Raw genomic sequence first — 16,085 nt, 5'->3', positions numbered from 1 at the left:
AGCCCTTCCCTACCCTAACAAAAAGGGTAAATTAGTTTAAACATTCAGGAAACTGTATCCTAGTTAATTTTATCTGCCTTTCTAATAAACTAGAATGCTGAAAGATGGCAGACTTACTGGAAACTTTCCTAAAACACTAGTCCTATCTCTGCTTTAGCAAATAGAGCACATATTTTAATATATAATCTCTCTGATGACTTTTAATACCACATCTATCACATTAAATACCCTCTTGGAATAGTCTAGATGCACTATTTTTGCATTTTTCAAAAGTGCAAAGACATGCCCTAGAATCTGTTTTATCTACCAATCTAAGAAGTCATTTTGGAATTTGCTGTCCTTCTAAATGAAGTCCCAGTGTAGCCTAGTTATTATAACTTGGTTCAGGTTAATGGAGGTGTCCTGTTCCATGTACATTTGAATGACATACATTATTAAAACTGTATTATTTTCATGTAGAAATCAATTTTCATACTTAAAGGTAGAATTTAAAGGTCTAAATTTGTCAGAAAATTCTTGATCAAGAAGGTTGAGTAGGGAGCTGAAAAAGAGATTTTTTAAAATCCCATTTTAACCATTAAAAGATCTGACTGGGAATAAGATACCATCTACCCTTTCAAAAGCAGTAAATTATTATGGCTTCATCTAGAAGACTGTTCTCCCTTATTATCACACAATAACTGTGAATATTTTAACATGGAAGAAAACATTACGTCTGCTTACAGGATTTCTAATCAACCGTTTCCCCTTTGAAGTAGACATTACTGCAGGGAAGCATCCCAACCATTATTCACAGCTATCAGAATTTTGGGGTCTTTTTATTCAGAAGCACCATAAAAATGAGGTCACAAATTCCAGAATGCAGAACTTGTAAGGAAGTTACTACATACTTACGGGTGAATTAAGTGAAGGAAAGCTGTTGTATTTCACCTTTTGCAAATATTTTAAAGTTAATACAGTTGAAAACTTAAGGTTAAGCACTTGAATTCTTATTAATAAGCCAAACATCATTTGTCCTCATGTTTTTAATGAATCTTCCTTCCGAATACTAATGAACAGAACTTTGGCAAGCATATAAACAAAATGAATAAAAAAACACACCAATGAATGCCAACAGAAAACATGCACTGCCTGAGTATAAATTTATTGGTACTCACTGGTTTTAAACATAAGATGATTATTTTCTTGATTATTTCCAATCCTGGAGCTGTAATTAGGGCAAAGTCTATAATCGAGAGTGTTATCTAGTATACCACTATACATAGCTATGATCACAACTCCTTTTTTTCTGGCAGATGGGGAAATAAAAATAATCGAAACTAATGTTTAAGAAGATCGAGACATTTAACATAAAATTTAAAAATATATACACTGATTTCTAAATAAGAAGTCAACCAGTTAAATTGAAATTTAGTAAAATTAAAAAGGGGTAGGAATATGAGTCAGTTATTCTCAGCTACTCATAGTACTTTTATGTACTCTCAGTGAAAAATAATTATAAAATATAGACAGCTGAACAGACGTGTGAGATTTATAAAGAAAGATTAAATGTTCTTTAAAGAAAAAGTACTCATTAAAATTACGGCACTGAGGAAGCTAGTAGTTTTTTCACTTTTATTAATTTTAAATTTAAAACAAAATCCAGTTTGAACCACAACTGGGAATACAGTATTTTCAAGATGTTTCTAAAGCTATTACTCTACGTAGTAATGAAACAGAGTTAACAGCGTAAACATAATGTGAACTTTTCATTCCAGTAGTTTATATATTTTCTTAGGATGAATTTGTTGTTTTTTTATTTAACACCACTTAATCGAACTATACAAAACCAAAAAGGTATTTTTTAAATGACTTGCCAAATTTATCATCATGAATGTGTTTAAAAACACAAGTCTGTAAATGTTTGGGGTAAAGAAGCAAGCAAAGTCTTCACCTTTACAGTGAGTTTGCAAGGCTCTGCCTTTGTAAGCAAGAAGAGTAGGTTGTGTTTTTTGCTGCAAACTCTTTTTATACTTAATCTCACTGGAGTATTGGTATATAGAGAACCCACATATCATATTTTATGAGATCCTGATCAACCTGATATTTTGTGCAATGCTAGTCCTACAAGGTAAAGAACTTCCCTATTGCTCCTTATGCTAGTGGACCAACCTCAAGTTATTATTCCACTCTCATCCCTGCAGAAAGGTCTGTTTGTCCTTTGCATCAGCCCTCTACCTCACCTGCTGCCGAAGAGAAAAGGGACTGGGAAGATTCTTGCTGTCTGATCCACTGTTCCTTTGGAGCAAAGGACAGGGCACAGAGAAGGAAGAATTTTGCTGCTAAGGTATGTGCTAAATCTAAGATTGTGTGCCCTAGAATACAACGCTGCCTCCAATCTCCTCTTATCTTTCAGTCAAGTCACTTCCAACACTGTAAGTAAGATATAAGGTTCTTAAATTTGTATCATCAAACATGAAGCTTCTCCTATTATAGTAAGTAATTTCTTCTTTCTTTGGATTTAAAAAAAAGATTCCTTAAGGAAAAAAATAACACTGACTACCTAACCTGACTGATAAATTTATAGTTTGTTTTAAATGTGACTAAAACAGTCATCCAGGATTCTGTGGCAACTACCGTGAGTTTGATTATTAACAAAAGTAGGAAAAAGATGAGTAATTCTACAGATAGATGTAAGGGTGAATTACTGAAGTTCCAAAATCAAATTCTGATTCTAAACACAATAACAAAGAAAATTTTCCATTCAGGGATTAAGATGTCTTTAAAAGTTGAAACAATTTTGGATGTCATCCAGCCCAACTTCCATCCAGATTATCATGCCTCTCACATATAGTAGTCTTCTGAATTATAAAAATTTATAGTTATTTTTTTAAACTACATAAATAAGAATTATCTATATATAGAAATATCTATTCAGCAATTCCATAATTTAAATATTCAAATCAAATTGGGCAGAACTGGTTCCTTCTCACCCCCACAGACTGTATTTACACACTAATACATCAAGTTACATTTAAACAAAAAGAATGGTACCACCTGACTAAAACGGAGAAAACAGTGCTCTAACGCAATCCCCAATTTTCATGAACATAAAATTGTAAGTCACTTACGTGAATTTTATCTCAATGACACTGTAAAACAAAAACAAAACACATACATACACATACATGAACAAAGCCAAACAAACAAAAAAAAAACAAGTAACTTGCTAACCTGGACTTTGGTCTCTCATTTAAGGTTCTGGAATGCAAATACGGTTTTTGAAGGTCCAATAAAATCAATCTCTTGTATAGTCTGTGCACATATTAATCGTTTACATGGACTGTGAATCCACAGCATCACAAATGGGAGACTTTGGTGAATAACCAAATGTGTCCAACATAGAAAATAACTATTTGGTCAAAAGTATAAAAGGTTTGACCTTATCTGAAATATGAAAAAGCTGAGTACTTGGAAGATATATATGAAAATACTCAGCATAGATAATATGAAAAGTTGAATAAAAGTAACTTTTTGTCTCAAAAAATTATTTTAGGCCACAGTATATAACAGAACTTATTGCTACCTGAACTGTCATTAAAAATAGGTTCATATATAGAAGGAGATTATGTATTAGTAATACCTCTTCACTAATATAAAATGATATGCTCCTTTTAGAAGATATACTCTAGACCTCATTTCTAAAACTATTTTTCGCATTTCCAAAACTTCTGTATATATCTAATTAAACTGACCTTACCAAATCCCACAAATTATAAATCAATTAAAGTTCTGATTTCATTAATTTTAGCTTGTTTCATTTCACTAGCATCTGCTTTTTTAGTTCCAAAGGCTCCAGCTGCAAGTTCTCTCTTTGTGTTTTGTATTTTCAGCATATTTTCTTCAACAGAATCCTTCACAATGAACTTTAAAAAGAAAAACAAAGTTAAATTGGTTAAGTACTTTTTAGGTCACAATACTTGAATTCTTTAATTAAAAAAAAACTGACATGATGAAAATGATACTTTAAAAGAACCTGCTTTCTTACAGTATTACGTAGCTTTCAAAAATGGTCAATAATAATCTATTAGAAACTGTTTCACTCCCCCTTTTCTCTCAATATACAGTGAGAATATTTAGAACATGATATGATAGCTAGAGATGAGCACCATTTTCCCTTATCACTCAATACAGTTTTCCTGTATAAAGAATACAGCTGTAAGGACATAAGTTACATATTATAACTCCATCATCAAGATAAGAGCAACAGACAAAAAAAGCAAACTTTATAGGCAACTCTGAAGCTGGAATATTAGCAAAATAAATGTAACATATTTAAAAAGCCAAATAAGATTTTCCCAGAAATGAAAGAACAGGCCTTCATCTGGTGTAATTTATAACATTAAAAATTTAAGAGAAAAAAAGTGATCATCTCAATAGATGATAAGCATTTGATAAAATTCAACGTTTATTCCTGATAAAAACCTTGACTTTAAAAAAAAATCCTCATTAACCCAGAAATAAATGTCCTCAACCTTATTTAAGGATATCTACTAGAAACTTACCAAGAACAACATATTAAATGTAAAACAATAAAAGTATTCCCAACAAAGATAGGAACAAGTCAAGAACGATTACTGTGATTACTACTATTCAACACCGTACAAGAGGTCCCAGTTACTGTAATACAAGCTGTGTTATAAAATGTTACCAAAATACATAAAAGACCTAAAAAAACGGAGAGTGATACTATCTAAGTTCTTATATAGGAACACTCTGTATTTATAAAGAAGACAGTTTTCCAATTAATCATAAATTCAATAAATCCCAAACAAGATTTCTTAAGTGGGATTTGGTAATCCAAATCCAAAGTTCAATTCAAGAGTAAATAATAATATTAATAACCAACACAGTTTTCAAAAAGAAGGGTAATGAGTGCACTTTGCTCTACTAGATATCAAAACATACTTTATAAAACCATAGTAATTATTAAAGAAATATTGTCCTGGGAATAGGAAAAGAGATCAGTGGAACAAAACAGAGTCCAGAAAGAGACCCATGAATTAGTTTATGATAAAGTGACATTTCAAATCAGTAGAAAAAAACGATGGACTTTTCCAAAAAAAATGGTAATGGAGCAAATGATTTTTCATCTGAAAAAAAGTTAGATCCATATCATGAATCATAAACAAAAGGTAAAATATTTCAAAAGAATCAGAAGCACAGGAGATTCTTTCTTTTCCCTCCTAATTTTCAGTACGGCAATTTTTATTGACATTTTTGTAAAACACTACTCCCAGTTTACATAATTTACAGGAGATTCATTCTTAAAGTTTGAAGATAAAGCCTTCTGTTCTAAGAAAGACCTCAAAATCCATAAGATACAAAGAAAAAGGCTGATACGTTTTAAATGATAAAAATTTCTAAACTTTTTCATGACAAAAAGCACATAAAGTTCAAAGATGAGCAAGAGCCTGGAATAAAAAATTTCCAACATACATAAAACATTTAAAATCAGAATTTATAAAGAAGTACTTTATACTATAAAACTATATTTGTACTTTATGAAAACTGGGCAAAAGATACAAGCAAGCAATTCACAGAAAAAAAATTAACAAGAGATATGTCAAATATGCTAAAGGTCTTAGGTAAATGAGTATTAGAAGGTCACTTTTTGACCATCTTATAAGCATAAATTTACATCATTCTCATATATCATAAAGCCTATTTTGAAAACAACTTGACAGTTATGTAATAAGATTCTAAATCCAGAATTCTAGTTTTCTTAACCTATCCTGAAGAAATACTGTACTTGTACATATGCACAAAGATGCACATAATGCTCATTATAGGAGTGTTTTTATTAGCAAAAATTGAACTGGTTAAATAAATTAGATGTAATTATGTTGCCTGTCTACCATGACAGAATAATAAGAAGTTTTATCTGTATGTTCTTACAGGGTAGTCTCCAACATATACTGTTCAGGGGGAAAAAACACAGACTACAAAATAATAAAGTATGATCCCATTTATCTTAAGAAATTTTTGAAATTTACACATATACGTAAGTATGAATGTATGTAAACAGAAAAACTTTGAGTAGCATGTTAAACTACTGATGGTAGCTTCCTTCTAAACAGAATAAAGATGATCTTCATAGTTTGCATAATTCTATTTCAATCTTTTACAATCTATTCACGCATTATTTGTATAATTTTGAAAACCTTATTTAAAATAGATGTCTTAAAAACTCACTTTCGTGATAATAACTTCTTGCTTCTGGCCAAGTCTATGGCATCTGTCAAAGCACTGATCTTCAGCAGCTGGATTCCAGGCCTAATAAGAACATGAGTTGAATAATTACCACCCTGATCTGTGAGTGTTCCGCACAAGTCCTTTTGTTGCAGTATTACTCATTCACCTTTTACTAACTGAAATCTTTCTGAATGAATCCAGATAGTGACATTGTAAATGCTCTGGGGACGAAAATTTCCACACAGCCCCTGACTACCTCCCCCAATCACTACTATGATAGGCAGGTATTCTCTCCCCTGTCATTTCACTACACCGCTTCTAGTATCTAACACAGGGCCTGATACCTAGAAAGCACACAGTATAAATGATTGCTGATTAATCAAATAATATCTTTCTCATCCCCCACCCCCACCCATTTTACAATCAAACTATGTCTGCTTAACAGAGGAAGTTTATACGTTCTCTTAAATTACTTAATTTACATCAGAAAAGATAGGTAATTGAGTCCATTTATGAAAAAGTTTTCTCCTTTTCTGCTGGTGTTTGGTTCTTTTCTTTCATTTTCCTCCTTTCATTATGTAAAAGCACAAAAAAAGATTTCAGGAGTAATGAGAAGTCCTAAAAATTATTTAAGACTCTGCCATACAATTTTCAATATCTATTTTGAACTAAAAAAGTAACATTAGCTAACTAACATTGGCATTATCACGGGGACTGTCTTAAGGTGAAGAATAAAACAATGAAGCACTGAAAAGGGAAGATAAGCAAAAAAGATATAGAGCTCTTCAGTCTAGAAAGATAGGAGTCAAGTGGTTTTGAAATAACATGAATTGTCAGGGTAGGGGATCATTAAGTTTTAAACTAAGCTATGGGATGACTCTTGAAGCTGAAAACAGGGTGTTCTGGAGAAAAGGAACATTTATACAGCAAAGTACCAACTGAAAATAGAAACAAAATCATAAATTAATATGTAGATGACAAGTTTATAGTACAACTTAGGCAGTTATTTTCTTCTTTTTAAAGTTCCCTTGAGGGACTTCCCTGGTGGTGCACGCACTGGTTAAGAATCTGCCTGCCAATGCAGGGGACACAGGTTTGATCCCTGGTCCAGGAAGATCCCACATGCTGCGGAGCAACTAAGCCCGTGTGCCACAACTACTGAGCCTGCGCTCTAGAGCCCGTGAGCCACAACTACTGAGGCCTACATGCCTGGAGACTCTGCTCTGCAGCAGGAGAGGCCATTGCAGTGAGAGGCCCGCACACTGCAGTTTAGAGTGGCCCCCCTGGGCAGCAACTAGAGAAAGCCCACGCACAGCAACGAAGACCCAACGCAGCCAAAAAAATTTTTTTAAATAAAAATAAAAAATAAAGTTCCCTTGAGATCGAGAGAAAAGGAGATTTTACTAAGACCTGCTATAATTTGATTTGGGGATTGTTTTTCGGTATAAAAGTTAGATTTAAAGGACTTATTTACCTTATGAAACTGACAGTCATATTCTGTGAATATTTTGTATTTTACAATTGGACCCATTTTGAAACCATTATACTAAGAGCTCAGATAAAATGTTCCTCTCTGCTGTCTTTTGTCTAGGAACCTCATGGTGAGACGGCAGTATACATCAAGTATGACTAAATGTATAATAAAATTTACTTTATGATAATGTAAAACTGATAGCTCCCATTCTCTTATGTAGTGATGAAGGAAGCAATTAACTTTATCAAAAGCTCATAATGAAAAAAAAAGCTCACAATGAAACATCAAAATACAAATAAATCTTAACATTTATATAATACTCGACAAAGAGGTAAAAATCTTCATGAGCAATGTTTTTATTTTTTTTTTACTGAATCTTATTTTTCTAGGACCTGGCTTTTGTTTTAAAGTTAGAAACAATATCTGAAAACTTGAAATGTTCAATGAAAAACAACCAACTTACTATGAAACTGCTAAAACATTCTGTAAGTTTTCTAAAAGTATAACTGTTAAAAAGTTTAGTCTCTGGTCAACTTTACAATACTAATTAAATTACTGTATTTTGTATTAACAACCTCTTCCTTATGAAGTACTAAGATTATAACCAAAAAATAATAATTTGGGAATCTGTTCCAAAAATCAGCTTCTAGAATTATCATCTGGTTAGCTAACATGTAACTTAACTTGCAGTTACAATGCATATTTTTTATAATAACCATAATACTAAAACTCTAGCAAAGATTTAAAACTTCATCCACAGAACTAAGGCAAGAAAATACGACAGACCACTGCCATCCCGATGGCATTAACATGAAACCCATGAATGCCTAAGTATGGCTCTGGTTTTAATATTACTGGAAAGGTTACCCTCAAGTGAGGAAGAAAAGCCTTGGTAACAGGTACGTGCTTCAACTAGATAGCCTAACCAGAATAACTCAAAATTTGTATCTTAGTAAAATTTCTTTGTTATGAATTTTCTGAGTTTCAGGCAGCAAGCTAAAACCACAAACCTTAGATCTGTGAATGCACAGAAACAGCACAGGGTTACCTCCAGCCCAAACAGTGGCCAATGCAAATTAGAAACTGAATTAGCTCAGAGTGCTTCCAGTCCAAAAAGCCCCTTTGTGCAATCAGAAAAAAAGTGCTCCTGTGCGGATGCAACTCTAAGCCACACAGTTTGATGTGTCAAGTTCAGAGTGAATTTTAACTCCCACTCTACCCCTAGACCTGTATTGCGCACAGTAATTACACTGTGTTAGACATTAAAGTTTACCCAAAGCATTCCATTAATGGTACTTGTTTCTAAAACTGTGATGCTGGACCATGTGCACCTAAAATCACCTATGGTCTACATAAAAATGCAGTTTCCTGGGTCTCATCCAAGAACTCCTAAATCTGAAGACAGAGGTCAAATTGCATCTCCTAATTCTTATGCACGTTAAAGCTTGAGACTATTAGCACCATGATGGTGGCTACTTTGTCTATCTTGTTTATATCCAGATTCCCTGTGCCAGTAAGATTCCCTGACACAAAGTAAGATCTCATTGATTCATGGGCTGAATCAATGAAAACACTTCCCTGAAGCATTAGTTAACAAACTTATTCTGTATATAGAAGAGCAGTAGAAAAGCACAGCATAATACTTATAAACATGGACTCTGATCCTGATTTGTATATCACTAGCTGTGTGATAGGGCAAGCTATTTCATTTCTCCATGTTTCAGTTTCCTCACATGTAAAATGGGGATAGTAACAAGATCCATCTCATAGAGATGCTGTGAGAATTACAGCTGATATATGTAAAGCACTTAAGAGAAAGCCCTTAAAACACTTTTACTAAGTTATTGTCTATTTCTAAAGTTTGCCTAAGAATTTTCACAATCAGTTACAACTACAAAGGTATTTACCAAATAGTTTTTTGTTTTTATTTTTTTAAAGAAGTAGTAACACACCAAAAAGTCTACAAAACTACTTACTGGATCCATTAAAAATACTCGAGAAGCTGCAGAAAGATTCAAACCAACTCCACCTGCTTTTAAGGACAGAAGCATTATAGTTGGAGATCCTGCTTCAGTGTTCTGAAAACACTGAATTGATTCAACTCTTTTCTTTTGGGCCATAGAACCATCCAAACGAGTAAACACAAATCCAGAGGCTCTAATGGAGGGGACAAAAGAGACAAGTAACACTACACTATAAAAAGCAGAAACTAACACACCATTGTAAAGCAATTATACTCCAATAAAGATGTAAAAAAAAAAAAAAAAAACATGTTAAGTAATTGTAATCTTTTCATTCAACCATTCTTTCATTTCTGCTGACAAATATTTACTAATCATCTACTAATATGTCAGGCCCTGCAGTCAACCTTTTTCCTATGAACTAGGACTTAATCTTTAAAATTCTAAGTTCTCAGGAGTATTCTTTATTGCTACTGTTATTTTAGATAGATGAAATGAATAAAAGTGGTAAAACATACATAATGATTTTTTGCTACCTAAATTAAAACAGTTATATAAAATCCTTTTGCTCCAAGTGAGAAACACTGTTGAACTTACCTGAGTGGTGTTTCTATTAAAGACAGAAATGTTGTAAACTGAGAAACAACTAAACTTTTTATGTTGGGGTTCTTCTTTCTTAAGTCAATCAATGCATGCATTAGAGCGTTAATCTGAAAAAAATTAGGATACCCATTAGATTCCATTTTGAATTGGAAGAGAAAGGTCCTGCCATGTTATCTCCCCTAAAATACAAATGTAAAAGACCACCAATTTTTTTAAAAATTGAGACTAAAAAAATACTATCATCTGAATGCTTTCTCTCATCTCTCAAATTCACCACCAGAAAGAAACAAAAAGCCAGTAACCACCAACAGAGTATAATACTCAAATGACAGGATTAAAAGCAGAATTACTATTTCTAAATACGGTATTTCTTTATATAAACATAAAACAAATACTCAAACATTTGCACATGTATATTTACCTTCGAACTGGATGTCCATTCCATATTAGGCTTTTTCTCAGTGTCACATGCCAATTCTTCTGGAGGACATTCTAATAAATTGTCTCCATGTATATCATTTCTGCATAAAGGGCATTTAGCATGTGGCTATATAAGAAAGAACAAAGTACGAGTGACACTTAACAAAGGAACAGAAATATAAATTTGCCTAAAAATTTTAAAAGGCATGGTAAATTCTATTTCCCTAATAGCCAGCGTTTTATTAAACCTTTTATTAGATTCATCCATTTGAGATAAATGTGTACATGCTGAACTCCAGGCAGATATAATGTTCTAATGTAGTAAGTGGGATTGGTAAAAAAGCAAAAGTAGGTGATCTTGACTAGCAGCAAGAGCTTGAAACAATAAATATTATACTATTTTCAGACAAATAAATCATAAGTTTCTTGAACCTAATTACAATATAGCATAGAACTATTCTTTAGAAGAAAAAAGAATAATTTCCTTCTTAATAGCCTATAAAGCCAGTCCAGAGCTGATAAGTCCTATCAGGTTCATTCAAAGCAGTTATCTGTTGTGTCCATTTTGTACCAAGGCATACTAATAAGATTATACCTAAAATAACTACATACCAAATACCATTACAATAAAAAAGATTCTGAACCTAAAACAATGTTAGAAGTCAGTATAGTAGAGTTACCTTTAGAGAGGAGGGAGAGAGTAATGATTGGGAAGGAACACAGGAAGATCTGGGTGGTAGTTATATGGATTTGTTTACTTCATAATTCACTGAGCTATACAATCATGATGTGCATTTTTCATTATATGTATATTATATCTCAATAAAAGTGTTTTAAAAATTATACCTCAGAAGGATTGCTTACAGGATTATTCCACTTCACATGAATCTAGACCTACCTAGCTATAGTAGCCAACAGCCATGCATGGCAATTAAGCTGTTGAAATGTGGTAAAGACAAATTGAGATGTGTTCAAAGTGCACAATACCACTGAATTTTGAACACTTAAGTTTTAAAAAATCATGTAAGGTATCTCATTAATTTTTTATATTTTAGATATACTGGATAAATAAAAATGCATTATAAGAATTAACTTCATCTGTTTTACTAGAAAGTTTTAAATTACCTTTGTGTCTCACATTATCAATCTATTTCTTAGACAAAGATGATCTAAAGAGTTAGTAGAACTAAAATATTGACTGTGAAATATACCTCCAAAAAATGTCTTTTTATATTAAAAGGGCTTAATTATAATGAAACGTATCTATTAAAACACTGATAAAATTAACTATATATAAAAGGTGCACTAGTAAATCCAAGTGCAAAACTCTTTATAGTCTCTGTTGGACTTGGGTTTTCATTACACTCAACACTGCAACACCACTCCATCAAACACTGAATTTGTATTCAGCATAACACTAACCTGCTCATTCTGAATGACTTGGCAAATGCAGGGTTTACAAAAGACGTGTGCACAATGTGTTATGACAGGAACCGTTAAAGAATCCAAGCAAATTGCACATTCTTCATCAGAACCTGAGCTCAGAATTAACTTCATCTTCCTTATTAACTTCTTTCGTAGTTCTTCAGGTGTATCATTTCCTAGAGAAAAGGCTGAAAAATTAATTTCAGAGCAAGACCTGTAATATGACTAGACAATCTTAATCTTCCTTATATAGAGAAAAGTTTTGCTTGGGTAGTCTTAATTCTTTTTATTTATTTATTTTTTTTTTATCACAGGCAAAAAGCGTGATTTAAATGTGAAATTTTAAGAAAAATTCAGAAGCTCCACATAACATACCTTACACAGAAACATCACTGTAACACCATCTGTGGGTACTACCATAGAATAAAAGGCTGATCCAATTTGAACCTTTCTTCTAAGACTATCACTGGAAATCTTTGAAAACCTCATTAATATTCCATTTCATTGTTGAGAGGTTCTTGAGTATATTTCTAGTTGAGTCCTATTCCAAAATCAATGTCCATTTGACAAATAAACTAACTTCAGGCCATATGAAAAACTTCTCATTCTGATTTAAATATCTCTAATAAATATGATGTGTAGACCAATCACATTTACCTACCTGAGGGACTACTGGAAGACACTGCGTTTGTAAGAAGGTGAGTATGACAACAAATCTGCCGCAATCTAAGCAAAAGACCCAGGACATCTGCATAGTGTGCAAGGACAGTCCCTTCATTAAAATACCTAGAGGTAAAAACACTGAATATTATGAAGGCCTCTAAACAATAATATTTCCTATTCTAAAACAGTGCAACAAAAATGGCATTGTTTTCTTCTTCCCTGGAAATCACTTCAAAACATGAATGGAAAACAGAAAAGTAAACTCTATCTTTAATGAAACCAGGAGAGATTTGTAACAATAAAGCAAAGTATATGAGAAATGGCTGCCAACTGCAGTAGAAGTCAAAAAGGAAGATACTGAGAGATGACTGCAGATCTTAAGCAGACCTGCCTGCCAGAGCACAATTCTTCAAAACAGCATGACTTAAGGAGAAAATCACCATCTCTTATGTGCACGGCTCATGGCTTGAACGCCCCTGGACAAGTTTACACCAAGACGGAAGGAAGGCAAGCTGAATAGGAAACACATGGCCCTACTGTGTTTTCAGAAAAGACTATAACCACAGCATTCCGTATTGTAAGGAACCCTAAAGCTTCTGATCTGTTTTATGAGCACAAGTAAAATCTGAAAGAACTCACATGTAACCCTGAGTCATAATTAAATAAGGATATATTTCCTGCCAGTCGAGGATACAGCTATGACTCCTGTCCCATCATATGAATCTCTTGCAAATAGCTAGTCCAGAAAGAGCTCAAGACATTCATATATGAGTAACAATCAGCAAAGAGCAAGGGAGAGAACAAATGGCAGTGAAAGAAAACTCACCAGAAAAATGTTGCCATAGAGCAAATAAAAATTATGACCAAGAATGCTACCATGATTTAACACCACTCAATAAAACAGTTCCTCCTAAAAAAACACCAATAGGGCTTCCCTGGTGGCGCAGTGGTTGAGAGTCTGCCTGCCGATGCAGGGGACGCGGGTTCGTGCCCCGGTCTGCGAAGATCCCACATGCCGCGGAGCGGCTGGGCCCGTGAGCCATGGCCGCTGAGCCTGCGCATCTGGAGCCTGTGCTCCGCAACGGGAGAGGCCACAGCAGTGAGAGGCCCGCGTACCGCCAAAAAAAAACCACCAATAGCTTAAAGCAGAGACAAAACTTGAGAAGGTATGGCAAAACAAAATAGAGATCAAAGGTGAGCTGGTACAGCTAAAAAGTATGAAAGAGAAAGGTAAACTATCAGAGGAAGCCACAGGGAAGCCAGCATAAAAGAGACTAGCCACTGATAAAAACATAAGATTGTGGGAAACAGGATTGAGAAAAGCAAAATTAAACAAAGATGTAAATGATTAGAATAAAATGATACCTACGGGAGAAAAAGAATATCCAGCATACACAGAGAGAAATAAAATAATGGAACAGAAAACAGTATTGAAGAAAACTTTCCCAAAAGGGGGTGCAGGAAGACTGGAATCTACAGATTTAAATGGTACCACATGTTCCATAAAAATATCAACAGAGATCCTGGTGAAATTCCTGGACTTTAAAGAATAGAATAAAATATAAATCAAGGTTTTCCATGGAACTATTCAATATAAAATACAGTAGAACAAAGACAATACAGGTTTTGAAGAAACAATGGGTGATCCAAAAATTATATACCAAGGCAATCTGGTATTTAAGTATTAAGGCAATAGGAGAAATATAGCCTAATGGTTAAGAGGACAGACTCTAGAGCTAGACTGTCTGAATTCAAAATCTGGCTCTGTCAATTTAACTGTGAAAACTTGGGCAGGTTTCTCAACCTGTGTCTTGAGCTTCCTCAGCTGTAACAGTGGTATAATACATACCTCATAGGACTGTTGTATTAAAAAAGTTAGCACATGCAAAGCATTTAGAATAGTGCTGGACTATGGTAAATGATATATATCTGCTGATATTATTAGTAAGAGTAGTATTATGGCAACAAATGCTTCTCAGTATTCAAGAATGCAAGGAATAGGCAATATAAAGATGGAACTTACAAATTCTAGAACCAAACTACCTGCATTTAAACACCACCTCTGTCATTCATTAGCTGTGTGACACAGTGTAAGTCACCTAACTGCTCTGTGCCTCGGATCCTTCATCTGTAAAATGTAGGTAATCCCTGTACTGACTTAATAGGATTGTTGTGAATTAATACACATAAAGCTCTCAGATGAATGCATAACACGTAGTAAGTGCTCAATAAATGTTAGTAAATGTACTACCTATTAAGATATTTTTTAAATAACATTTTTTCTCTGAGAACAGTTTCAATAAAGTTACTCTTTTTCAACCTTTTCAAACAGAATAACATTTACCAATAGTCTAATTACTCCCTGGCACCACTTCTTACACTGAAAATGAATATTTCACTTTAAGAAATTTCTTTTGAGTGCCAGATACCGAAGTAGAAGTTTCCTCCTACCTCACCAGCTACACCTGTCTTGTTAGAACTCTTCTCTAACTTCACTCACTCTCTTGGTGATCTTATCCAGTCTCCTGGCTAAAAGTACCATTTACACACAGGTGACTTTCAAATTTATATCAAACCAAGAGCATTCCCATGAACTCTAATCTCATATCCAACTGACTATGGGACATCTCCACTTGGAAATCACACAGGCATCACACAATCAATGTGCCCAAAGCTGAGTTTCTCATCTTCCCTGAGAAAACTCTGCTCCTCCCTACAGACCTATTCTGCAAATGGCAATTCCATCCTTCTAGCCACTCATGTGAAAAGCCTTGCAGTTATCTTTCACTCCTCTCTCTCACACCCCATACTATATCAATCAGCAAGTTCTGTTGGCTCTACCTTCAAAATGTAACAGAATCCGGGCATTTCTCACCCCCTTCATCACTACTACTGTAGTAAAAAAAAAAAACACCATCATCTCTTACTTTGATTTTTGCCACTGTTCTCCCTACTTATGCCTTGACTCTACAATGTAAATCTTAACACAGCAGCCAGTTATCCTTTAAAAATATAAGTAAAATTAAGTCACTCGTGGTTCAAAACCCTTCCTTCAAAGGTTCCCAAATCTCGTGAACAGTAGAAGCCGAAGTTCTTCCAATACGCCACAATGCCTTACATAACCCCACCCCCACGCCAACAGCTCTCTGACATCATCACTATTTTCCGCCTTGCTCATATTATCCAGCCACACTTGCCTCTCTGTTGCTCAAGCTCCCCAGGTATGCTCCCAACTCAGGGCCTTTACACTTGCTGTTCCCCTCTGCCAGAAATGCCCGCCAACCCCAATCTCCTTTAAATCTTTT

General features: G+C 34.0%; 1 protein-coding gene across 5 annotated transcripts in view; it reads right to left on the bottom strand.

The window, feature by feature from the left end:
• Nucleotides 1-1,027: 1,027 nt before the first annotated feature.
• HLTF (helicase like transcription factor) overlaps nt 1,028-16,085 on the bottom strand; it is a 59,820-nt gene continuing 44,762 nt past the window's right edge. For 3 of the 5 annotated variants that reach the window (XM_082839201.1, XM_082839197.1, XM_082839198.1), the window contains 7 exons: nt 12,779-12,903; nt 12,115-12,305; nt 10,694-10,819; nt 10,267-10,379; nt 9,685-9,865; nt 6,235-6,315; nt 1,028-3,905 (listed from right to left, as the gene is read on the bottom strand). In XM_082839201.1, the coding sequence (XP_082695327.1) occupies nt 3,753-3,905; nt 6,235-6,315; nt 9,685-9,865; nt 10,267-10,379; nt 10,694-10,819; nt 12,115-12,305; nt 12,779-12,903 (970 nt within the window). In that variant the 3' untranslated portion in view covers nt 1,028-3,752. The remainder of the gene's footprint in view (nt 3,906-6,234; nt 6,316-9,684; nt 9,866-10,266; nt 10,380-10,693; nt 10,820-12,114; nt 12,306-12,778; nt 12,904-16,085) is intronic. The other 2 variants (XM_082839199.1, XM_082839200.1) reach the window with 1 other exon arrangement.

Source organism: Leucopleurus acutus (genome assembly GCF_964270905.1).
Source record: "Leucopleurus acutus genome assembly, chromosome: 5".
Lineage (NCBI taxonomy): Eukaryota > Metazoa > Chordata > Mammalia > Artiodactyla > Delphinidae > Leucopleurus > Leucopleurus acutus.
The sequence above is the reverse complement of the archived record's forward strand: the minus strand, read 5'-3'. Positions and strand labels throughout refer to the sequence as shown.